The 26,249-nt window shown below is 38.5% G+C and overlaps 1 protein-coding gene across 6 annotated transcripts in view; it reads left to right on the top strand.

Annotated features, from left to right (window-relative positions):
* Positions 1-6,749: 6,749 nt before the first annotated feature.
* NDUFS4 (NADH:ubiquinone oxidoreductase subunit S4) overlaps positions 6,750-26,249 on the top strand; it is a 113,570-nt gene continuing 94,070 nt past the window's right edge. For 4 of the 6 annotated variants that reach the window (XR_007410346.1, XR_007410345.1, XM_049109275.1 and 1 more), the window contains exon 1: positions 6,895-7,052. Coding sequence is in view for 4 of the 6 variants with exons in the window: in XM_049109275.1 (XP_048965232.1) it covers positions 6,955-7,052 (98 nt within the window). In the remaining 2 variants the exon portion in view is untranslated. Of the gene's footprint in view, positions 7,053-7,408; positions 7,595-26,249 lie in introns of those variants that run through there. The other 2 variants (XM_025434361.3, XM_025434362.3) reach the window with 2 other exon arrangements.

Here is a 26,249-nt window from a genome sequence, read left to right as displayed (position 1 = left end):
TGTATTTGAAATGTGAGAAATAAGGAAATGAAAGGGGTTATTAAACTTTTTTTTTTTTTTTTTAATGCAAGTCTAGTAAAAGGTAGATTTATGGTTTCAGGTCTCTTGCCAGCAACATGAGGCCTCTACCCCCGACATCCCAACCCAGTCTTCAGGAAATGACATTTGATCAAAGATGAAATATTAGAAACCAATAAGATTTGTGAGAGGACAGCCACATGAAAAGTAATTTTACAAGCTTTATCTAAGCAAAAATAACAAAAAGAAAAGGCCCTCCCCATGATCCACATTTTTACAGTTCTAGTTAGCTTCATTTATTCATTCCTTCATTTACTCAATAATTCATTTATTCTGTACCTTCTTTGGGGCCTATTATGTGGCAGGGCCTAGGCTAGGTATGGGAAATGATCAGCAAAAATGGATATGATCCCTGTCCACAGAGAAATTACTTTACCTTCTGGAGAAAGTGATGATTACATTGCATTAAAATAGCATGGAAGGTGCTCCAAGGAGAAAGACATGGAGCTAGGTGTGTCTACCAAAAGAGGAATTGGTGTGGTCAGGGAAGTCAGAGAAATTTTCCCTGTGTAAGAGGATCAATAAACATGTTTTCCACTGCAGGATATCTAGCCGATGGCGACTTAAACAGTTCAAGGCACTTATTTCTTATAACAAGAAGGAGGAGGTATTTTGATCAAGGTTTATTCAGAAGCTCAGTAATGCCATTAAAACCCTAGGCTTGGGATCCCTGGGTGGCGCAGCAGTTTGGCGCCTGCCTTTGGCCCAGGGCGCGATCCTGGAGACCCGGGATCGAATCCCACGTCGGGCTCCCGGTGCATGGAGCCTGCTTCTCCCTCTGCCTGTGTCTCTGCCTCTCTCTCTCTCTCTTTCTCTCTCTCTGTGACTATCATAAATAAATAAAAATTAAAAAAAGAACAAAACCCTAGGCTCTTTCCCTCTCTGCTATTCCATCCTTTCTGGTTGGGTAGGTTCATATGCTTACTCCCTAATGCTGAGGGGATGCCACAGCTCTATGTCTTCATACAATTGCATTCAAAGGCAGGAAAAGAGGCATTTCTCTTTGTGTATCTCCTTTTTTCAGAAGCTTTTTTTACCCACAAGGGATTTCAGATGCCTTTGGCCTTGGCATGCCCGTGTGCTGGCTGCAAAAGCTCATGGGAAAGCAATTATCCTACATTTTTTTAGCCTCTATAGCAGGAGTCAGGCTCTGTCAGCAAGGGAGACGAAGATGGGAAATGTTTATAAGATACCTACAATTTCTACCAAAGGAGTCTCTAGCTATGATCTGAACAAGGAGGATGACTAGAGAAGAGGCAAGGAAGAGCACTTTAGTAGGCAACAGTTTGCAAAAGGCCCTGGAGCAGGACCAAAAGACAGTCAATGGTCTAGAGAGAAACGTGAGGGACAAACCATGTAGAACTTGTCAGTTCAGGAGAAGTGATTTTATTCTGAGAGCAATGATAAGCCATTGGAGGGATTCATACAGGTGACATGATCATGTGTTTGTTTCCAGGACAGAGTGTAAACTGGAGGCCGGAATGAATGTGGTAACCTCGTAGGACCCAGTGTAGATCTCCAGGTAGAAATAAGGTTTAAAATTATATAGTTTACTAAGTTTTGTAAATTAAATTAAAATTATTTTATTCAATCAATATTTATTGCAGAATGAGAACAATTGTTCCTTGAAGCATTAGTATTATGGAAGCAATTTTTAGGAGTACCTGTTAATGTCTCTTACAATTATTGTTCCTCAGAATGTCATTTGGGAAATGTGGTTAAAGCGGTTTAAATTAACTCAGTGAATTAAAAAAAAAAAAAAAAAAGATGCTCAGTGAATTAAAAGCTATGCCAAACTACTGATGAGTCAGATAACGTTAGATAGTGAGTACTAATTAGTAGTAAAACAAGTGTCTTAAATTGCTGTTTTGTTGGGGCACCTGGGTGGCTCAGTCAGTTAAGTGGCTGCCTTCCACTCAGGTCATAATCCTGGGGTCCTAGGATCAAGGGGGGGCAGTTTCTTGCCCAGCTGGGAGTCTGCTTCTCTCTCTCCCTCTGCCCATCTCTCTGCTCATGCAAGCATTCTCTCTCTCTCTCAAATAAATAATAAAATCTTTTTAAAAAATGTTTTGTTTAGCAATGATAAGCTGTTTAGAAGGAGGTTTCTGGTCACCATACATGAAATATAAGCAAAAAGTAAAGTCAATATTAATACTCCTATTGAAATGTTAAACTGGTATTTAGACCTAGACATTTTATTAAGCTTTGTGGTAGAGTCTATAGTTAGGTGAAATTGTAAAAAATTAAATAAATAAAGGCACAAAACAAGTTATTCTTGTTTCGTTCTTAGGCATATATCCTATATGTGAGATCACCAAGGACTGCAGTTATGGGTAGCTGAGGGAATCTCGCAGAATGTCAAGAGAACCAGAGATTCTACAGGAGTATATTGTTGGCAATGTTGATTTTGGATCAAAGGGTGTGTAGAAAGGCAAACAGACCAGTGAAGTCTTCCCTCAAATTCCAAATTCACAAAAGGAAGGGACTGGAATAGGTGGTAGGTGGAGAGGTTGAGTTTTAGTCAATGGGGCTAGGAACAAGGCTACAGTAAGTTCCCCTGATGAACACTGGGACAGATAATAAGTTGCTTTTTTTTTTTTTTTTTTACAGATTTTATTTATTTATTCATGAAAGACCCAGAGAGAGAAAGGCAGAGATGTAGGCAGGAGAAGCAGGCTCCAGGCAGGGACCCTGATGTGGGACTCGATCCTGAGACTGGATCACGCCCTGAGCCAAAAGCAGACACTCAACTGCTGAGCCACCCAGGTGTCCCTCATAAGTCCCTTAATAAAGAAGGCACCTCTATTAAAATTTAACCCAACATCAATACCACCGAGGGCTTAAAATTCCCCCTGAAATAGAGAACCCAGAAATACTATGGCCAAATTGATTTCTTGATAAAGGTACAAAAGCAATTCAATGGAAGAAAGTCTTTCTAAAAAGAGTGCTGGAGCAACTGGATATCTACAGGTAAAAAATTCAACCTTGTCCTAAACCTCACACTTTATTAACTAAAGACATAACTTTAAAAAGACGATAGACTTAACTGTAAAAGGTAAAACTAAAAAACTTTTAGAAGAAAACATAGGAGAAAATGCTTAGGACATAGGGTTGGTGACCAGTACTTGGACATGACACTAAAAATACAAACCATGAATTTAAAAATGACCAATCTAGGAGCGTCTAGGTGGCTCAGTTGGTTGAGCATCTGCCTTCGGCTCAGGTCATGATCCTGGAGCACCAGGATTGAGCTCCGCATTGGGCTCCCTGCTCAGCACGGAGTCTGCTCCCTCTATCTCTCTGCCTGTACCGCCCACCCCCCCCAAGAACACACACATGCTCTCTCAAATAAATAACATCTTAAAAAATAAAAAAATAAAAATGACCAATCTAGACTTCATCGGAACTTAATATATTTACTGAACAAAAGACTCTGTTAAGAGGATGAAAAGACAAACTACGGAATAGGAGAAAATATTTGCAAACCACATATCTGATAAAGGACTCATATCTGTAATATATAAAGACCTCTCAAATTGTAACAGTAAAAAACAAATAATGCAATTAGAAAATGAGCAAAAGAATGAAATATTTAACTGCATAGAATATACAGATGGCAAATAAGCACATGAAAAGACATTTGATAATATGAGCCATTAGGGGAATGTAAATTAAGGTCATGATGAGATATCATGACACACCTATTATTAATGTTGATGAACTAAAATAAACAGTGAAATATCAAATGCTGATGAGGAAAAGGAGAAAATGTATCTCATATATTGCTGATAGGAATGTAAAATGGTATAGCTACTTTGAAAAATAGTTAAGCAGTTTCTTTCTTTTTTTTTTTTTTAAATATTTTATTTGTTTATTCATGATAGAGGCAGGGACATAGGCAGAGGGAGAAACAGTCTTCATGCTGGGAGGGGGGGGTGGGAGGCGGGGAGCCTGATGCAGGACTCTATCCCCAGATCCCAGGATAACAAACTGAAAGGAAGGCAAGATGCTCAACTACTGGGCCATCCAGTTTCCCCTAAGCAGTTTCTGAAAAAACAAACAAACAAACAAACAAAAAAACAACAAAAAAAAACCAAACATACATGTGTCACATGACCCAGCATTGTGCTTTTGGATATTTAACCCAGAGAAATTAAAATTTATGTCTACACAAAAAGCCACACGTGTTCCCAACAGTTTTATTTTTATTTTTTTTAATTTTTATTTATTTACTTATGATAGTCACAGAGAGAGAGAGAGGCAGAGACACAAGCAGAGGGAGAAGCAGGCTCCATGCACCGGGAGCCTGATATGGGATTCGATCCCGGGTCTCCAGGATCGCGCCCTGGGCCAAAGGCAGGCGCCAAACCGCTGCGCCACCCAGGGATCCCCCAACAGTTTTATTTGTAATAGCCGAAACCAGGAAACAACCAAAATATTTTGTAATAGGTGAATAGTTAAACAAAAAATAAGTTTGTACATACATATATCTTATTGGTTTTGCTTTTCTGGAGGATCCTAATACACCAGGAATGCTACTCGGCAATAAAAAGGAATGCACCATTGATACATGCATTAACTTGAACGGTTTTCAAGGACATTATGCTGAGTGTAAGCAGCTAATCTCAAAAAGTCATACAATGCATGAGTCAATTTATATAACATTCTTGAAATGTCAAAATTACACGAATGGAAACAATATCGTTGAATCTTGAACAACATGGGTTTGAACTATGCAGGTCCACTTATACATGGATTTTTTTTTCAGTAAATATAGTATAGTACTGTACATATATTTTCTCTTCCTTATGATTTTCTTTCTTTTATTTTTTTTCTTTCTTTCTTTCTTTCTTCTTTCTTTCTTTCTTCCTTTCTTTCTTGCTTTCTTTCTTTCTTCTTTCTTTCTTTCTTTCCTTTCTTTTTAACAGAAACTTTCTTTTTTTAAAGTATATTCTATACCGACCATAGGGCTGGAACTCACAAATATTTTTAAAGATTTAATTTATTTGAAAGAGAGAGCACATACGCACTCCAGTCCTAGTGCTAGGGTGGGGGCAGAGGAAGAGGGAGGAGCAGACTCCTTGCTGAGCAGGGAGCCCAAAGCTGGGCTGGATCCCCGGATCCTGAGATCCTGACCTAGTCTATGTCAGACGCTTAACCAACTGAACCACTCAGGCATCCCTCACAAGGAATTCTTAATAACATTTTCTTTTTTCCAGTTTATTTTATTATAAGAATACAGTATAAAATACATATAACACACAAAATATGTGTTAATCGACTGTGTTATTGGTAAGGCTTCTAGTCAATAGTAGGCTATTAGCAGTTATGTTTTGGGGAGTCAAAAATTGTACGGATTTTTGACTATGCAGGTCTCCTGAATCCCTGCATTAAGAGTCAACTGTAATGGTGGCCAAGAGTTAGTCCCCTGCATGTTACTATAAAAAGGTAGCCCCTGGAGATCTTTGTGGTGATGAAATAGTTCTGTACCTTGACTGTGGTAGTGTTTTCATGAATTGCCACATGTGATAGAATGATAATAGGACTATCCAAACATTTATATCAATGTCAGTTTCCTGGCTTTAATATGTACTATAATTACATAAGATGTATCAATGGGAGGAACTGGGTGACAAGCACACAAAACTTTTCTGTACTATTTTGGTAACTTCCTGTGAAATCTCTAATTATTTCAAGATAAAAATTTTAAAAGAAAATACCCTCTGAGACATCTCTCCCTTGCCTTCTTTCATCTTTTTGTGCATTTCCTCTTTCCCTGGACATGGTTTTCTCTTTAGAGCTAGGTGCTAGGTATTAGGGTGCTGAATCTCTTTCTTTCCCCTCTTTCCATATGTATTGCGTTTTCTTTTAACTGGCCATAATGCAGAACCAAGTTATTCTCCAGCCTCCTGCTAATCCTATTCTTTTAATAAAGGTTATGTTTTCAAGTGCTTAATTTTAAAAGCAAAAATAAATAAATAAATAAATAAATAAATAAATAAATAAATAAATGCAGGAGCATTCTTTTTTAAATCTCTTTAAAAACAAACTCCGTAAAACTAACTTTTGTATTTTAAAGAACTCTGTTAATCATTGTTTTTAAGGTCAGTAGCCTACAATTCAAAGATGTTTCCAACACTGGTCTCAGAAGATCATTTTTGCATTATATGTATGAAGCATTAATAATATTCTTGGTGTGTTTAGATGATGATAGCAAATTCAGAATTTACTGGGAAGACAAGGATATCAAATATTGTGCTCCATTCGTTTTTCATATACACCCACACGTCAAAAAAATAACCCTTTGCCAGGCCATATGTCCAAAGTGGAAAATATGATCTTTACAACCAGAGAACATCAAACTGAATACAGTCCTTTCCTGAGGGCTTACATACTGAATCTGGCAACACTTTGGAAAAGTACTACTTTAGGTTCTCAAGAACCCGGAGAGCCCTCTATGCTCAGTCCTTTGAAAAAATTATGAGTTGCAGGTGTTTAAATTTTCCAGTTTTTTGGGTGTGTGTGTGCTGGGGGTGGGAGGTGTCTGTGTCTTTTCATTAAATAACCAGTCCTAACAACAAACAAGGATTCCACTCTATGGAAGTGGTATTTACACTTAATGCACTACTGCATTTTCTCCCATCCTTTTGCCTTCTTATTTCTTTCAATCAAACCTTTCACCTCAGTTCTAAACTGCAGTATTTAACGAAGCGCCCAACAGAAATGAAGCAAGTAGACACACACACACACACACACACACACACACACACACACACACACACAAGGGACACCCCAGGACGCGGCAGTTGCAGAGGCTTGAGATCGAAGGAAGTTTGTCCCTTCCGGAGACCCGTCCTGGCGTTAGCCTGCAGCAAGATGGCGGCGGTCTCAATGTCAGCGGCGCTGAGGCGAATGCTGTGGGGGAAAAGGGCCGCGGCTGCAGCCGCCGTTTCCGTTTCCAGGGTTCCTACCAGGTAACGGGACTGTGAGGCTTCTTCTTCTTCCAGCTCCTGGGGTCCTTCCACTTTTGCGGAGGTCTCCGCTGACTGGGTCCGGGAGAAGGCCTCGGGGAAGGCGTTCTCCGCTGACCCCTTGGTCCGGAGAGGGCAGGCGGGTTTGGGATTGGCCGCGCTTCAGGGGCGCCGGCCCCGGCGAGTGGGGGCGTGAGTGCGGGGACGGCGGCGGAGGACGCGTGGCCTCGTGGCAGCTCCCGGCCTCAGGCTGTGGGAGAGGGTCTGCGGGGTGGGGTTGTCTCCGGGGCTGTGGGCCGAGCCCTCGCCCCCAGAGGAGGGGAGGAGTCTTCCTCCTCATTCCGCCTGCTCTGCGCGCTCCTCGGTTTTTCACCTGTGGGCCCATCCCTCCGCTCCTTGCGGGAAGGCTAAACCCCTCTCTCCCTTCCTCGGCTTTAGGTGGTAATAGTGGGTCTCTGTGCAGAAAGAGTGTCTGTTTTATTCCTCAGACCGCTTGGCCGGAATTGATGGTTAGTGGACATGTCCCTGGCAGTAATCTTTGGAAGGTAATCTTGAAACGGCTGGTGGTGATGTCGGGGTGTTTCCTCTCCAGAATCTTATTAAAAGCTCCACAGTGACTCAGGGATTGTTGCTGTTACCGTTCTGCTTTGCAGCGTTGTTGTTGTTTTTTTGTTCGTTTGTTTGTTTTTGTTTTTGTGTGTGTGTGGTTTTATTTTTTTTTTATTTTATTTTTTTTGTGATGGTGGTTTTATTTCGACTGCATCACTTCATTCTCGGTTTCCCTGTTCCGAATTTTCCTGACTTTGTTACTGACACAGCAGCAGCGCGCGTGCGCGCGTACACACACACACACACACACACACACACAGTAGTATTTTTGTCTGCAAAGAATAATGTTTTATCGCTGTTTTCGCTGCTTATATTAGAAACCAGGGTGTGTATATGGAATATCCTTATGCAGGCTCTGGAGAGACTACGCTAAGTGCTTAGAATGACCTGGAAAGACTGTATGGACAGTTGGGAGTGGTTAGGAATTGATCTAGTCAAGTGCTAATTATATTAAAATATAAAGGGAATGCAGAGAATTAGAAGGAGAGTTAACTGGAGAGGATTTTTTTTTTTTTTTTAGGGGTTTAAATGGTGGGTGTTGGGGAGGTGGGGAGAAGAGGGTGTTCTGGGTGTGTAGGGTGGGTGGCTTTCGAAAAGCGCTGAAGCTTTGAGGGCAGTAGTAGATATACACATAATGTAGTCGTTCAAACATAAGGATGCTAAGATTGAGGAAAGGTAAACAAGTTTGTGGTCAACCATTCTACATGTGGGGAACTCGAAGACGGCTAAGCGCTTCTCTAAGTAAAATGTCCCGCTGGTTTGAGTCAGGCTGTTAAGAGAGGTGATCCAGGTTAGTTCTTGTTCTCCTAGACGTTATGGAGATTAATTTTGCACTCCCAACTAATAATGTATTCACAGTAGCCCTAGAACTCAAAACAAATGTGAAGGATCCACTGGTGCGTGGCTAATTGAAGACAAGACTGTATATCTAAGCTTAGGTCACAGCCATTTTGTCAGCTATTGTTGTAGTTGAACTTAAGATACTGGATTTTGGAAATTTTCAAGTTTATTTATAATGAGAGACAGACGGAGGCAGACACATAGGCAGAGGGAGAAGAAGCAAGCTCCCCATGGGGAGCCTGATGAAGGATGCGATCGCAGGATCCTGGGATCATGGCCCCAGCCAAAGGCAGACGCTCAACCACTGAGCCACCCAGGCGTCCCTGGCTTTTCATTCTTAATTTTTCTCTTTCCATTATGATTTGAAAGTAATGATCTGAAAAATTTGTGGGTGGAAAGCGAGCCATTTTGGGTGCCTGGGTGGCTCAGTGGGTTAGGCATCTGGTTTCTGCTCAGGTCATGATCCCAGGGCCCTAGGATGCAGCTGCGCGTCAAGCTGTGTGTCTGGTTCCTTGATCAGCAGAGAAACTGCTTCTCACTCTCCCTGCCACACTCCTTGCTTGTGCTTTCTCTGTCAAATAAAACACAACCTTTAACTTTTTTTTTTTTTAAAAAGGAAAGCACCAATTAATGGGATAATCTAAATCTAAAATTCATTTTATTGTAATGCTTATAAAACATTTGCAAGTAATGTAACATTTCAGATCACTTGAGTAAAATGAGGAAGATAGAATCAGGCATTTGGTAAGAAGGGGAGTAGTGAACAAAAAATATACTGAAGAAAAGAATTATCAGTAGAAGGAAAGAAGCAGTTACATTAACTTGTATGACATTAACTATAGTATATCAGTAAAAAATAAGAGCAAACCAAAAAACCCAACATACATAAGGGTTAAAAATTATTTAAACAGTGTACATGGGATCCCTGGGTGGCGCAGCGGTTTGGCGCCTGCCTTTGGCCCAGGGCGCGATCCTGGAGACCCGGGATCGAATCCCACGTCGGGCTCCTGGTGCATGGAGCCTGCTTCTCCCTCTGCCTATGTCTCTGCCTCTCTCTCTCTCTCTGTGTGACTATCATAAATAAATTAATTAATTAAAAAAATTAAAAAAAAATAAACAGTGTAGATGGGGCAACCCGGGTGGCTCAGTGACTTAGCGCTGCCTTCAGCCCAGAGCGTGATCCTGGAGACCTGGGATCGAGTCCCACGTTGGGCTCTCTACATGGGGCCTGCTTCTCCCTCTGCCTGTGTCTCTGCCTCTCTCTCTCTGTGTGTGTGTCTCTCATGAATAAATAAATAAAAATCTTAAAAAAAAAAATAGTGTAGATGATTCGCTTGATCTAGTTACTGAGCTCATGCTCTAGAGTGTCCCAGTTTCCACATGCTTCTCATTTCTCTGGATTGAATGAGAAGGGGGGGAAACCTGGATAAATAGCCTACATGTATTCTTACTTTCCCTGACTTTTCTATGGAATTGTCCACGGTAAGGCTAACAATTTAGGATTTTAATCTAAAAGCTAGATAAACTGGTGCTCTGTTTCAAATAGCAATACTTTGGACTCCATGCTTGATACAGTAGTTTTTGTTTTCTTTAACCTATTTACAGGTACTTATCTAGCCCTGTTTTATCACTTCTCATTTTGAACTGAGTCTTGTGTTTACCTCAGCACAGTTCCTTAGGGTCTGCGTAGGGTATTAATGACTGTTGTGGGAACTAAGTGTATGGATGGATCTTTTTTGTGAGGCTTATTTTGTGCTCCTGTCTGGGGCTGTTTTGTGTCGCCCTATTTCCTTTTCCAGCATTAGATAAGCCAGTATGAAATTATGAGTCTCCAGGAACCTCCAGTGAGTAAGATGTAGTAAAGATGACAGTCCTAAGGTTGACCAGAATTCTGTGTATATCACACCTTGCTGGGAAACTGTCTCAGCTCAATTTGGAGAAACATTTAGGATATTTAAAACCATGGGCAGCCCGGGTGGCTCAGCGGTTTAGCGCTGACTTGAGCTCAGGGTGTGATCCTGGAGTCCCACATCGGGCTCCCTGCATGGAGCTTGCTTCTCCCTCTGCCTGTGTCTCTGCCTCTCTCTTTCTCTCTATGTCTCTTATGAGTAAATAAGTAAAATCTTTAAAGAAATAAAAATAAAACCAGGTGTTGGCTTCTACTTCAGATAAGCTGGATAAATTTCTCTCTGAAGGGCAGCTACTTTTGTTGTCTCTGAAACATATCAAAGCCAAGTTTAGTGAGCTTGAAATATCTCTAAAATGTCTTTTTTTTTTTTTTTTTTAAGTAGGCTCCACACCCTGTATGGAGCCCAAGGTGTGGCTTGAACTCATGACCCTGAGATCAGGACCTGAGTGAGATCAAGAGTTGGACGCTTAACCAACTGAGCCACCCAGGCACCCCTAAAATACCTTCTAATAGGTTTCGTTGTTTTGCTTATTTTCCTCATTAAGAAATATCCATAGTTGGTCTGTTTTCTTCAGTAGTAGACATCTTTGTTGAATTCTTCTTAGGAGAATTAAATATTTTAATACTAATAAATATTAGAATAGTAATAGTGGCACATAGTAAACCTTGCCTAAATAAACACTACTTTTATTATTGGTTCCAATATCTGAATTTTTTTTTCTTTCATCTTCATGATAGATATTGTGGTAGATGATATTATTTAAAATATTTGCTTGTGTTCTCTGTGACAGGATTATACATCTCTACCTTATTAGCTAGTCGATTTCTTTGGGCCAATGAAATATTACTGGCAATAATATGCCATGTCAAGCAGAAGCTTTAAGAGCTGTCCCATGTTTTGCCATGTCCCTTTTCCCTCTGCCTATGAGATGGATATTTTAGGTGGGATTTTTTTTTTCTTTTAGCTTAGATCCTGAAACGAATATCACATGGAGTAAAGCTAGAAGCTGATTCTTACAGGCTATATAAAATATAAAGTGTTTGTTGTAAGTTACAAAGATGTTTGGGTTGTTGGTTGCTTCAACATAAACAACCTATACTAACCCCCGTTTACATGTACATACATACATACATACTTGTAAACGAGCAGTTTTTAGCACCATTGAGTGAGGCCACAGGCTTTAGGAGAGCTGGAAATTTTTTTTTTTTTACCTATTTTTGTATCTTTCATGGCACCCATGTAATGGCTCACAAATAACAGGTAAATGTTTATCACATAGGGACGTATGGGTGGCTCAGCGGTTGAGCATCTGCTTTTGGCTCAGGGCATGATCTCGGAATCCCCGGATCCAGTCCCACATCAGGCTCCCCACAGGGAGCTTGCCTCTCTCTCTATGTCTCTGCCTGTCTCTCTGTGTCTCTCATGAATGGGTAAATAAAAAGGTAGGCGCCCAACCGCCGAGCTACCCAGGCGTCCCTGTATTCAAATTTTTAAAAAGAAGTGGAAATGAATTTATTTGGGAAAGGATATTCATGGAACATGAGTACTTTTTAGGAATAAGAGTAACTAAATGTGATTATTAAATTTGCGTTCTGTAAGCCACTTCACATGAAATTTTAAAAAGTTAATGTTACATTGGACTTAATGGAGAAAGAAGGAACAGTTTGGTTCCCTTGTAATACATGTTTTCTGGGATGGGGTGAATATAGAATAAAACAATTTCAAATGGAAAAGCTTCTAAAAAATATATACCTTGATGAAAATTGACAATCATTTTTATGGGATTTGTTCTGAGCACAAATTACTAATAGCTGACATTTATGTCTCACTGTATATTAGCCACTGCGCCAGTACTTTACCTGTGTTATCTTATTTATTTCTCACAGTAATCCTATGAACCAAGGTTCTTATTTTTCAGATGAGGAAACATAACAGATGAGGAAACAGATTTTTAAATGTGCATTATTAGGAAATAGTCCGGTTTAAGCAGTCTAAAGGAACATGTTGACTTCAGTAGTCTGAAATATATGTCTGATAATAGTAAATTAAAACCTGAGTGTTTTCTCTGTTTTTCTTTTGCAAATGTGTTTATTTGAGAAACTATCTGATGCTCTTTACTTTCACTTCCACTGTGAAGGCACTTCCACTGTGCCTTTTGTACAATGAGAGCTACTTTTTTTGTTTTATTCTTTTCCTTTAGGTTTTGTAATTATTTTTTGGTGAGAAATTTTGTATATGTGACTTGCTTATTATACTTTCTTACCCTGTTAAACAAAATGCATGTGATATGTGTTAAGCAAGGTAAACAGAACATATATTTCTTATTCCAGTGACCATTAGGAGAAAGTTATTGTATGCTGATGCCTTTAAAAACTATCAAGTGTTTGCTATACTTTCTGAGTTCTTTTGTCTGCTTTTTAATAGTGTTTTTGTGTCCTTTTTTGATTGGTTTGCTTCTCTTTAGCAGTTTCACTACCCTTTTTCATTTATCATGAGTTTGAATACCAAGCCAGTAAACTGTTAGGATTTTGTGTAAAATAAAGTAGGCTTAATGAAGCTGGGATGATGGCTGAATTTTATATTGTTGTGATTAAAACCTTGAACTTTAAGTTTGGCAGATGATTACATACAATACATGAGCTCTTATTATAACTTTTCTTTTTTAGTTTGCAGTATCCAAAGACCCTGGTGGAACCTTATGATACCTGAATTATGGAGTGGCCAAATTCTTCACAACGACTTTCATCTAAAAATTTGGATATTTTAGCAAACTATTCTGTCTTTTGTCTTTTAAGTAGTGGCATGAGTGCGCTTTAGAATTTTTATTTCAAATTTTATTCTGTTATTTGGATAGGTGAATACAATTTTGGGTTCTTTAGAACTAGTTAGTTGTCAAATATGACCTTTTTATTTTTGTCTTTATTCATTAGACTTAATTTTTTCTTTTATGGCATTATGATCAGTTTAGTGGTTTTTAAACCCTTGCTGTGCATCAAAATCACCTGTGTGTGCATAAAAAATTCAAATGCCTTGGCCCCAATATATAGTAGTTCAGTAAATTTAGGTTGAGGCTTAGCTCTGTGGTGATTTTGATGGGAAGCTAGGGCTGGAAACTACTGTTGGTGAGTTTTAAAATAGTTTCCATGCTATATCTTAAAGACTTCAAAACGCATTTTTCCTTGGGGGGGGTGGGGGTGGGTGGAGATTTCCAGAAACAAAGAAAAATTCCATTTTTGCATATTTCCCTAATCTAAATTAAGTTTTATGCTTTTCTCCGATATACTGTATGGAGGCTTTTTCTTGGAGAAATTTTCCTTTGAGGCAGAGCAGGCATTTTGATAATTTTGGAGAAAGCAGGCCATGTTACTTGCTCTCTAGAGACTCTTGTTCTTCCTTTTGGAAGGGCTCAGGTTTAATATAGCGCAGCTGTTGAACTCTGCCCTTCGAAGTTTTAAGAAGAAAGTGTTTTATCCTTTAAAATGGAAATGCCTTTTTTAGGGAGGTGGTCTTTGGCTAGATATAGTTCTCTAAGAAAGTTGCATACTTTTCTAGAGTTCTTTTGTTTCAGTGTTTTCATAGAATTGTTTCAGATGTTGAGAGCATAGTCTCTGAGAGTAAAGATGTGGCTGCTTTTGTGATATGTTTTGCTATATCCTTAACAAAGCTAGATGAAGAGTTTATTTCTTTGTGTCTTCTAGGACTCGAAAATATGTTCTTTCCTTTATTCAGCCACTCCATACATAAGTAAATGGTCCTTGAATAGGGTTTACTAGACAAAAGATCCTGTTCTAGATGACTGTTCAGCAAGCCATATGCTTCTCCTAAAAATGTCAGTCTGTCTTGATGAGCTTTAAAGTGAATGCAGATGTTTTGGCTCTTTTGAGGACTACCACTTTTTGTGTGGAAAGAGCACTTCTTTTTCAGGAGATTTCTTCACTATACTTACAGAAATTTGCATGAAATTTATATTTGTAACTTTTGTCTTTTAAGTTTAATGAAATTATATTTAATTAGGCATTAGTAATTTGAATTTAATTTTAATATTCTTAGGACAAATCAGATTTGGGGAAATAAAATAGGTCTCAATATGGCTTTTGTTAAGATTTTATATTTATTTAGTCTTCTTAAAAATTTGGAACTCAAAGCGCTCTATAATTTTTACCTTTATTCAATGACAGGTGATATTTTGACAGGAAGGATTACCTTTTTAGATGTTCATTGCCTTCTACTTTGCTAGGTTAACTCTGGAAGTTATAGTCCATAGATTCATACAGTGTTTGAGTTGGGATAAAACTGTAGGATCATCCTACCTGACCTTTTGTTTAATGCAAGAATTTCTAGAATTTCCTGCTTCTTTATTATCTAACAATTGAGGAATAAATGCTGAATTTTTGGTAGCCCATCTGTACTTTTAAATTCATTGGTAAATGATGTTTCCCTTTAATACTATATAGAAAAATTCTAACCCCCATGCACATGTTAGCCTTGCAGATAGATAATTGAAAACCTTTGTCATTACCCATTCTCCCCTTTAAGTCTGTGCTCCAGGCTTAACATATCTGTTTTTTTCTTTTTTTACCCTTTATTAATTTATCACCAGATTTCCTTTTTTTTTTTTTTTTTTTTTTTTATCACCAGATTTCCTAATGCTTTTCTACCTCTTGGTACTCCTGAGGATGGGTTCCATTTTGCCAGTATTGTTCTTTGAGCTATATACTGTACTATTAACTAAATGAGATTATCAGAGTTGATAATTTAGCTAAAATTGAATTAATGAAAAAAAGTTGACTCTTAAGTTGGAATTTAAAAAATTTTATCTTTAAAATTATAAAGAAAAATTCACTTTTTCCTTTTGGGGAACAGTTTTTAGAATTTAATACATGTCATGTATAGATTTGTGTAATCACCACAATATTCAGGGTACAGGGTACCAAAAGACTTCATTACCCCAAAAGACTCCCTCTTGTTATCCCTCCCTACTCTTAAAATCCCTGGCAGTAAGTTATCTTTTCTTCATCTCCATAGTTTTGTAATTTTGAGACTGTAATATAAATGGAGCCATTCAGTATATAGTCTTGTGAAGATTAGTTTCTTTCACTCAGCATGAGATTTATCCAAGTTGTTGTGTTTATCATTAGTTATCATTTTTTATTGCTAAGTAGTACATATTTTATTGTGTGGATGTGTCCCATAATCTATCCATTCACTCCTTGAAGGGCGTTTGGATTATTTCTGGGTTTTGACGGTTATAAATAGAGCCACTATCAATAAACATTTGTGTATAGGAGTTTATGTGAACATGATTTCATTTCTCTAGAGTAGCTACCCAGGAGGGAGAATCCTGGGTCATTGGTAATATATATTTAACTTTACAAGGTATTGCTAAAATGTTTTTCAGAGTGGTTGTACCATTTTGGTCTTCTGTCAGCAATGTATGAAAGTTTTGTTGCTTTGCCTCCTCATTGACATTGATATTGTCAGTGTTTTTTAGTTTAGCCATTTTAGTAGATGTATAATGATACTTCATTGTGGGTTTTATTTTTTATTTTATTTTTTTAAAAATATTTTATTTAGTTATTTGAGGGAGAGAGAGCACAAACAATGGGGTGGGGTGCTGACAGAGAGACAAGCAGACTCCCCACTGAGCGTGGAGCCTCCCATGAGCTTGATCCCAGGACCCCTAGATATGACCTGAACTGAAGTCGATGTTTGTTTGTTTATTTATTTGACTTTTTTAAAAAAGATTTTTATTTATTCGTGAGAGACACAGAGAGAGAGAGAGAGACAGGCTCCATGCAGGGAGCCCGACGTGGGACTCGATCCCGGGTCTCCAGGATCACACTCCGGGCTGCAGGTGGCACTAAACCACTGTGCCACTGGGTTGCCCTATTTATTTGATTTTTAATTTTAATTTAAATTCACTTTGAATTTATATATAATGTGTGTGTATATATATAGTACATAGTATATACAATATATAGTATAACACCCTAGTGTGTGTGTATATGTGTATATATATATATAGTACATAGTATACACAATATATAGTATAACACCCAGTGCTCACCCCATTACAAAATAAGATGTTTGAGCCACCCAAGCATCCCTTCATTGTGATTTTTAAATAACATCTTTATTGAGATAGAATTTATAGGCCATAAAATTCACTTACATAAAGTAAAATTTGATGGTTTTTAGTATATTCACAGAGTTGTGCAACCATTCATTATCAATTTTAGAACATTTTTATTAACCCAAAAAGAAATTCTATGCCCACTAGCTGTTACTTCCTGTTTCTCCCTTTCTCCCAGCCCTAGGCAATCACTGATCTACTTTCTGTCTCTGTAGATTTGCCAACTCTGGACATTTTCTATAAATGGAATCACATGTGATCTTTTGTGACTGGCTTCTTTTACTTAGAGTAATGTTTTCAAATTGTAGCGTGTATCAGTGCTTTATTCCTTTTTATTGTTAAATAATTTTCTGTTGTATGGACATACCACATTTTATTTATCCCTTAGTTGATGGACATTGGGGTTGTTTCTGCTTTTGGCTATTATGAATAATGACCTATAAAACATGCTTATACAAGCTTTGTGTAGACATATGTTTCTATTCTTTTGGGAATATACAGAAATGTTGAATTGTTGGATAATGTTGTATTTTCTGTTTTGCCTTTTGACAACTGCCGTACTCTTTCCAAAGTGGCTGCACCATTTTATATTCCCACCAGCAGGGAATGAGAGTTCCAGCATCTTCACAACCTTGCTAATGCTTGTTACTATTTTATTATAATCATCTGGTGAAGTGGTATCTAGTGGTTTTGATTTGTATTTCTGTGATAGCTAACTCATTGTGGTTTATATTTATTTCCCTAATGGTTGATGATACTGAATTTTGGGGAAGTGTTTGTATTTTTTTACCCATTTTTTAATTGGGCTGTTTGTTTTCCTTTTTTTGTTGTTGTTATTAAATATTTTATTTTATTTTAAAAGATTTTAATTATTTGACAGAGTAAAAGAGCACACGAACAGGGGGAGCTGCAGGCAGAGGTAGAAGAAGCAGGGGGGCCCCTGCTGAACAAGGAGTCTGATGAGGGGCTCAATCCCAGGACCCTGGGATCATGACCTGAGCCAAAGGCAGGTGCTTAACTGACTGAGTCATCCAGATGCCCCAAGATTTATTTTAGAGAGAGGGAGAGCGTGCACATACTGCAGGGAGGGACAGAACATCCTTATCTTTGGTACCAAGTTTTAAAAATGTTGGGGAGAGGCACCTGGTGGCTCAGTCAGTTAAGCATCTGCCTTCAGCTCAGATCGTGATCCCAAGGTCCTGGGATCAGAGCCTGCCATTGTGTCTGGCTTCCTGCTCTGTGGGTAATCTGCTTCTCCATCTTCCTTTGCCCCTCCTGCTTGTTCTCTCTCTCAAATAAATAATAAAATCTTAAAAAAAAAAAATGAAATAAGGGCAGCCCAGGTGGCTCAGTGGTTTAGTGCCTGCCTTAGGCCTGGGCCATGATCCTGGAGACCTGGGATCAAGTCCCATGTCAGGCTCCCTGCATGGAGCCTGCTTCTTCCTCTGCCTGTGTCTCTGCCCCTCTCTCTCTCGGTTACTCATGAATAAATAAATAAATGATTAAAAAATAAAAATCATTTAAAAAATAAAATAAAAATGTTAGGAGAAATAATTAGTGAGAGTAAATAGCCTAAGGGTTTACTATGATATTGTCATTCTTTGTAATTCTACTTGTATGTGTGTGTGTGTATGTGTATATAGATATATATATATATATATATGACGTTGGAAATTAGGTGTAATGAAAGCTAGGCCTCCTGAACAAAAATTAAGGACAGGAATATTTTATATTGAGATATCTTTAGGGAACAAATAATGTGTGTATATATTATGTAGGCTGGCTTCTTACCTTTTTTTTTTTTTTAATGATTTTATATATTTATATGAGAAAGAGAAAGTGCAGGAGCAGGGGGAGGAGAAGAAAGGGAGAAACAGACTCCCCAATGAGTATGGAGCTTGATGTGGGGCTCGATCCCTGAATCCTGAGATCATAATCTAAGCCCAGGTCAGACACTTCACAGACTGAGCTAACCCAGGTTCTCCTTTTTACCTTTTTCCTTAAGGAACTCTGGAATTTTGCTTGCTGGGTTTATTCATTCATTCAGAAATATTTGTAATTTTTTCTACTTCAAAAGGACTGCATTTCTACAGGCTTTTACTGGGAACATCTGCCTTGATGTTTTTTGGAACATTTGCTTTGGGGATGAATGTGTAGGATAGAAGTATTCAAGCACAGGCTAGATGGTCGTTTCTTGGGTCTTATGGATCGGCCTTGTCTTTTTTTTTTTTAAGATATTATTTATTTATTCCTGAGAGACACAGAGAGACACAGGCAGAGGGAGAAGCAGGCTCTCTGCAGGGAGCCTGATGCAGGACTCGATCCCGAGACTCCAGGATCACGCCCTGGGCCGAAGGCAGGCACTAAACCGCTGAGCTACCCAGGGATCCCCAGATTGCCATTTCTTAAAGTCGAGTCTGAGGCAGTTATGAGTATAGGTGATTTATTTGAGTTGACATAGGAACTAAAAATGAGGAGTTTAGGAAACAGGGAAGGAAGAAAAAAATGTGATACTGAAGTTGCTTCTGTAAGTGATAGAGGCTCAGTTCCCCTGGAACTTCCTGAGAAAATACAGAATGTCCCTCAGTATTGTCTATTTGAAAGATAGAACGCTTGAACATTTATCCACAGTTGTCATTCACCTGTGGTTGAAGGTATTATTAACTCTAATGTACTTTGAGCTATACTTGTGCTCCTGAAGATCTGAGTCATAATGTTCACTCGACAAGGAATGTTGGTTGATAACCTGAATCCTGAGTTTCTGTAGCTGTAGCAAATGAAAAAGAGGCCAAGAGGCTGTGACATGAGCACGGAAGGTGTTGGTTACAGGCTTCCTTATAACTCAAGGGTCTCTATAACTGATTTTTGGGAGGGAGGGTGCTAATAATAATAATTCTAATAGCTATTATTTATTGAGCACTTAGGCACTGAGGTAATTGATTTAGGTATGTTATTCCATGTCATGAAAATGAATGATATCAGTTTAGATGATTTCTTGACAATTATAGTTTATTCCTAGGCTTGTAAATAATTCACATTTATTGGAATTTGCTCATTCACCATTACTCTGAGGGACATGACAAAGGATTGGGAAACTTAGGTCTTACAACTCACTTAACTAAAAAATAATATAAGTTCTCTAGGAAAGAGATGGTTTCTTCTGTAAATTTCATGTTTAAGAAATTCACGACGGCAGAATACTGCTCTGCTATGTACTAGGGAGATGACATCCAAGGTTGACAATTAGAGATCAACTTACAGATTTTCCTTTGGATTTGAGAATGTTGATAGGTAAGGCTGGTGGCTGGTAATTTACATGATCTGATTCTCTGGGTTGAGGATATATTTTCTCTTTACTGGTACTGCCTAAATGATTCAAAGATAATTAAAACTTTTTTTCCTACAGCTGCATTTTAGGCTCTTGTTTTTTTTTTTTTTTTTTTTTTAAGATTATTTATTTATTTATTCATGAGAGACACAGAGAGAGAGGGGCAGAGACACAGGAAGAGGGAGAAGCAGGCTCCATGCAGGGAGCCTGACGTGGGACTCGATCCCGGGTCTCCAGGATCACGTCCTGGGCTGAAGGCAGCACTAAACCGCTGAGCCACCTGGGCTGCCCTAGCTTCTTGTTCCTGTCCCACTGTCATCTCTGACTATTCATACGATGGTAGCTTAGTCTTCCATCTTATTAATGTGTTTCAGCATACGAGTTTAGTGCATAGTTTGTTTTGGAATGGCTATAACATGCATCTGAGGTTATTTTACAAATTTTGGTTTCCTCTTCCTTTGAGACTTAAAACATGATTATTCTGTTGCTGATTGAAGTTCATGGTTTAAGTATGTCTTAGTTATTGCTTGTAAGTGACCCCTCATTAGGGCTCAGATTTTTACTTTGGTTTCAAATTCAGTCTTTCGACTTCAAGCTCAAACTGTTAATTTGGCCAGTCCCCTTAATAAACTCTTACTAGTTAGTGTTCTTGACCCAAACTGCAGGAAAAACTGCTTTCCAGAGATAGACATATTAACTCCTAATATTAACCATGCTGCCAGGCTATATTCTTAGCCTCATACTTGAACTTTTCTAGTTCACTTCATGTATCAGTCCAGTCAAACATTTCAGTCTAGTATAGTTAGGAACACGTTTTGGAGTCAGTTCCACCTATAGTTGAGTCCTGCCTATGCCACTTTCTAGCTCTTTGCCTACCTTGTGCCTATTTTTTCTGTTTTACAAATGGACATCATTATCTCTCTTTCATAAAGTATATAAAGTCCTTACAGCAGTGCCTGGTGTATGCTAAGTGCCTGATAAATTATAACAATAATGTTATCAACATCATTATTATTCTTTTTTTAAAAAGATTTTATTTATTTATTTATTTATTTATTTATTTATTTATTTATTTTTAAGATTTTTTTTTATTTTTTATTTATTCATGAGAGACACAGAGCGAGAGAGAAAGAGAGGCAGAGACACAGGCAGAGGGAGAAGCAGGCCCCATGCAGGGAGCCCGATGTGGGACTCGATCCCGGGTCTCCAGGATCACACCCCCGGCTGCAGGCGGCACTAAACCGCTGCGCCACCAGGGCTGCCCTATTTATTTATTTTTAAAAGTTTATTTATTTATTCATTCATGAGAGACAGAGAGAGAGTCAGAGACACAGGCAGAGGGAGAAGCAGACTCCATCCAGGACTCCAGGATCACACCCTGGGCTGAAGGCAGGCATTAAACCGTTGAGCCACCCAGGGATCCCCCTATTTATTTACTTATTTGAGCGAGTGAGAGAGAGCATGAGTGGAGGGAGGAGTAGAGGGAGAGGGAGAGGCAGACAGCCAGCTGAGCGGGGAGCCTGATGTGGGGCTCCATCCTAGGACCCTGAGATCATTACCTGAGCTGAAGTAGATGCTTAACCCACTGAACAATCCAGGAGCCCCTATTATTCTTTCTTTTGTGGCGTTTTTCTTTTCCTTTTTGCTCTTTTTTCCTTCCTTACCTTCTTTTTTTTCCTTTCATAAATCTTTCATAGATTCTAGTTCTTCCTGGATTATGAGAGCAACCTGGATTTTGTTTGTTTATTTACATATTTTATTCATGAGTATATAAGAGAATTATCTGCACCTGGCTTTTTCCAGATTGTGACCTCCCCTGCACTCTTCAGCTCAATGCAGTCTATTTTTGGCATCCACCATTCCACGTAAATAGCTTTCATCAAGGTCGACAGTGACCCTGTTGCTAAATTAATAAGCTCTTCTCAATCCTTATCTTATGTGACCTTTGCAATCCAAAGAGATGACTTTCTCATTATTGAAAGATTCTTCCTTTGACTTATACTTTGGCTTTCCTCCTCCTCAGTTACCTTTGAGTGTCCCAGAATCTTTTGCCTTTTCCTTGAACTGTCAGTATTTCTCATTTGATTTAATAGCTCTTTATTCTTTTAAAAATGTTTTATACTGTATAATATTTTATATACACTTGAATATATGTAACATATTTTAGGAAGCATAATGGCAAAGTGAATTCATGTGTGCACATCATCCAATTTAAGAACTAGAGAATAACTAATACCTTTATTCTTTGCATACACTCTGTGGTAGGCTGAATAGTTGTCCCTTCTTCCCAGATATATCCATGTCCTAATCCTCAGAACCTGTGAATGTTCCCTTAGATGGCAAAAGGGACTTTGCAGGTAGGATTAAGTTTGGCCTAGTCTTGCTTGACACATTATTAACCTGTGAGACTTATTTTGGACTTCTGAGCTCTAGAACTATAAGAGAATAAATTGATGTTTTAATCCACCAACTTTATGGTAATTTGTTACAGAGGCAGTAGAAAACTAATATGCTCTCCTTGTATCTTGTTATCTACTATGACTTCAGTTACCATCTCTTTACACTAAAGGCTAAATGTAGTTCATTTGCATCATATATACTTTTCACTCAAAAAAGTACACAACTAAAGGGTAGAAAATGTTTTAAAAACATTTAAAAATTCAACTTAATTCTTTCATTATTCTACTTAGTTATTATTTAGTACTTAACTAAGGAATAGCAGTTGTTCTAGTGCTAGAGGACTGGCTTATGAAGAGATGGTATATCCTTTGTGATGATAACTGGTTGTTATATGTAAGTGATGAATCACTCAACTCTGTATCTGAAAACAATTTTACCATATATGTTAATTAACTAGAATTTAATAGAAAAACTTGAAAAAAAAAAGAGATGGTATATCTTTACTGGTGGGAGGCTTCCTACAGGATTTCTGAAGATAATTTTTACTCTTTGTAGTTCTTGCCTAACACACTGGCTTTAGGACCTACTTTCCATTAAGATGTGATTCTGCATCTTTTTCTGAATTTCTAGACTTCTGGACCCTTAGATCTAATCAGGGTGTCTCCACTTGGATTTTCCACAGGCCTCTAAATCACAGAATATCTGGAACAATTTGATGATCAGCATCTCCTCCACCACTCCCTTAGTTACTGTCACCAATAACTTGCCAGTTATCTAGCCAGAAATCTATCTATCATTCTTGTCTCTTCCCTCTCCTAGGCTTCTTCTCAATTAGTCATTCAATCCTAGTATTCATTTTACTAGCTCATTCAATTTCCATCCTTACTGTAGCCATAGTTAGTATCATCCTGCCTCCTAACTGGTCTCCATGTCATCAGTCTTAATTTTTTCTCCATGTTGCCTATAGGATAAAATCCCTACTTCTCAGCATGCCACAGAGTCCTTCATATTCCCTGTTCACATTTTCTATTCATTCCTTGGCATTCATCCTCTCACCGTTTCCACTCTGGCCCAGTCATACACAACTATATTTTAGTGATTCTAAACTACTTGTAACCCTGACTGTTCATGCTCTCCCCCTCCCCCACCTCCCTGCTTCTGGTCCCCCTCTTCCTGTCTCTCCTCACCCCTCTCTTTCCCCATCTTTCTCTCTCTTCCCTCCTACAATTAAGGTTCTGCCTGCCTACACTGTTTCTTCTTTCTGCTTTGTCCTCCTTGCACTGACCCTACCTCAGCATGCTTTGTCTATTGAAGTCCTATTCAACCTTTAGGTGGCACTTTAAACATCACTTTCTTTGAGGAGCATTATGTGAATTTACAAGTTAGACTATAATACTAATCTTAAGGTTTTAGAATCCTCTGGTGTTAACTTTTACCTTTACTAGTTCTTGTTATGCTCCATTGTGATTGCTTATTTTCTTGTCTCTGTTTCCACTAGACTTAAGTTCTTTGAGAGCAGGAACTATTTCTTCCTCACCTTTGTTTTCACAGCATAACATAGTCCTTAGCAAAGAACAGATACACTTAAGATCTGTGGGCTCATTTGATTATGGAATAGTATGAACATATAAAAATATAAATATAAACAGTCAACAAAGTTTAACCAGGCTTATTGAACATAGATACACTATTTTGTAGTTGAAGTATTATAGCTGTTGCCAGATCTTTTAGAATTTTCTTCAGAGGATATTTCATTGCCTGGGTATTCATCAACATAACCTAAATTATTTTTAAGTTAAGGCATCTTTTTAAGATACAGCATAGGCACTACAGTTAATAACACTATTGCATATTTGAAAGCTGCTAAAAGAGTGGGTCTTAAAAGTTCTCATCACAAGAAAAAAATTTGGAACTCTGTAAGATGATGTTAACTATGGTCATTTCACAATACATGCAAATATTGAATCTGTGTTGTACACTTGGAACTAATACACAGCTTATGTCAGTTATACTTAAAACCCTTTTTAGGTGAATTTTTTTTTAAAGATTTTATTTATTTATTTGAGAGAGAGGAGAGAGTACACAAAAGTGCAGAAGCAGAGGGAGGGGGAAGAGCCGAGGGAGAGAAGCAATTCCCCCTGAGCAGGGAACTAGATACAGGGCTAGATCTCAGGACCCTGAGATCATGACTTAAGTCAAAGTCAGAGGCTTAACTAACTGAGCCACCTAGGTGAAATTTTTTTTTTTTTTAGGTGAATGTTTTTAAACACTCTCTTCATTGAGCATGAGCTCAAGGTGGGGCTGGATCTCACAACCCCCAGATCTTGCCCTGAGCAGAAGTCTGCCTGTGTCTCTGCCTCTCTCTCTCTCTCTCTCTCTCTCTCTCTCTCATTAATGAATAAATTAAAAAAATCTTAAAAAAAAAAAATGCTGCTATGATGGGGATCCCTGGGTGGCTCAGCGGTTTAGCTCCTGCTTAAGCGCCTGCCTTTGGCTCAGGGCATGATCCTGGAGTCCCAGGATCGAGTCCCGCATCGGGCTCCCTGCATGGAGCCTGCTTCTCCCTCTGCCTGTGTCTCTGCCTCTCTCTCTCTGTCTCTCTCTCTGTCTCTCATGAATAAATAAAATCTTAAAAAAGAAAAAGAAAATGCTAGGATTTTATTTCTGATGTTCCCGACTGCACCACCTTGCTGCCTCTCAATAGATTTTTGATTAATTGAGAGTAGGATTGATAGACAGATTTTTATTTATTTTATTTTATTAATTTTTTAAGTTGGTGGGATTTTTAATTACTTTGGTCAGTATTCAGTCTATACAGTTTTACTGACTGGATTTGGATAAATTTTATAGTGATTTTTTTTTTAGAGATTTTATTTATTCATGAGACACACACACACACACAGAGAGAGAGAGGCAGAGACACAGGCAGAGGGAGAAGCAGTCTCCATGCAAGGAGCCTGATATGGGACTTGATCCCGGGCCTCCAGGATCACACCCTGAGCTGCAGGCGGCACTAAACCACTGCTCCACCCGGGCTACCCCTTTTTGTTTTTGTTTTTTAAAGTGGTATGAAGGCCATAAAATGACTAGTTGAATAATAAGCAGCCTTTTTTATTTATTAATAAGCTAACCACTATCAAGTTTTGTGTGTGTGTGGCTTTGGTTTTATGTGGCCTTTTGTGCTTTTGTGCATATATATTTTGTTGTCTTCTGTGTATGAAAAGATAAAAAAATCTTTTAAAAAAAAAAAAAGAAAGAAATGCTGCTATGATGGGGATCCCTGGGTGGCTCAGCGGTTTAGCTCCTGCTTAAGCGCCTGCCTTTGGCTCAGGGCATGATCCTGGAGTCCCAGGATCGAGTCCCGCATCGGGCTCCCTGCATGGAGCCTGCTTCTCCCTCTGTCTGTGTCTCTGCCTCTCTCTCTCTCTCTCTCTCTCTCTCTGTCTCTCATGAATAAATAAAATCTTAAAAAAGAAAAAGAAAATGCTATGAAATATTTTTATATGTTCATACTATTCCATAATCAAATGAGCCCACAGATCTTAAGTGTATCTGTTCTTTGCTAAGGACTATGTTATGCTGTGAAAACAAAGGTGAGGAAGAAATAGTTCCTGCTCTCAAAGAACTTAAGTCTAGTGGAAACAGAGACAAGAAAATAAGCAATTACAATGGAGCATAACAAGAACTAGTAAAGGTAAAAGTTAACACCAGAGGATTCTAAAACCTTAAGATTAGTATTATAGTCTAACTTGTAAATTCACATAATGCTCCTCAAAGAAAGTGATGTTTAAAGTGCCACCTAAAGGTTGAATAGGACTTCAATAGACAAAGCATGCTGAGGTAGGGTCAGTGCAAGGAGGACAAAGCAGAAAGAAGAAACAGTGTAGGCAGGCAGAACCTTAATTGTAGGAGGGAAGAGAGAGAAAGATGGGGAAAGAGAGGGGTGAGGAGAGACAGGAACTGCCCTTGATAGTTACATT

This window comes from Canis lupus, chromosome 4 (assembly GCF_003254725.2).
Source record: "Canis lupus dingo isolate Sandy chromosome 4, ASM325472v2, whole genome shotgun sequence".
NCBI lineage: Eukaryota > Metazoa > Chordata > Mammalia > Carnivora > Canidae > Canis > Canis lupus.
This window is presented reverse-complemented; position numbering and strand designations above follow the sequence as displayed.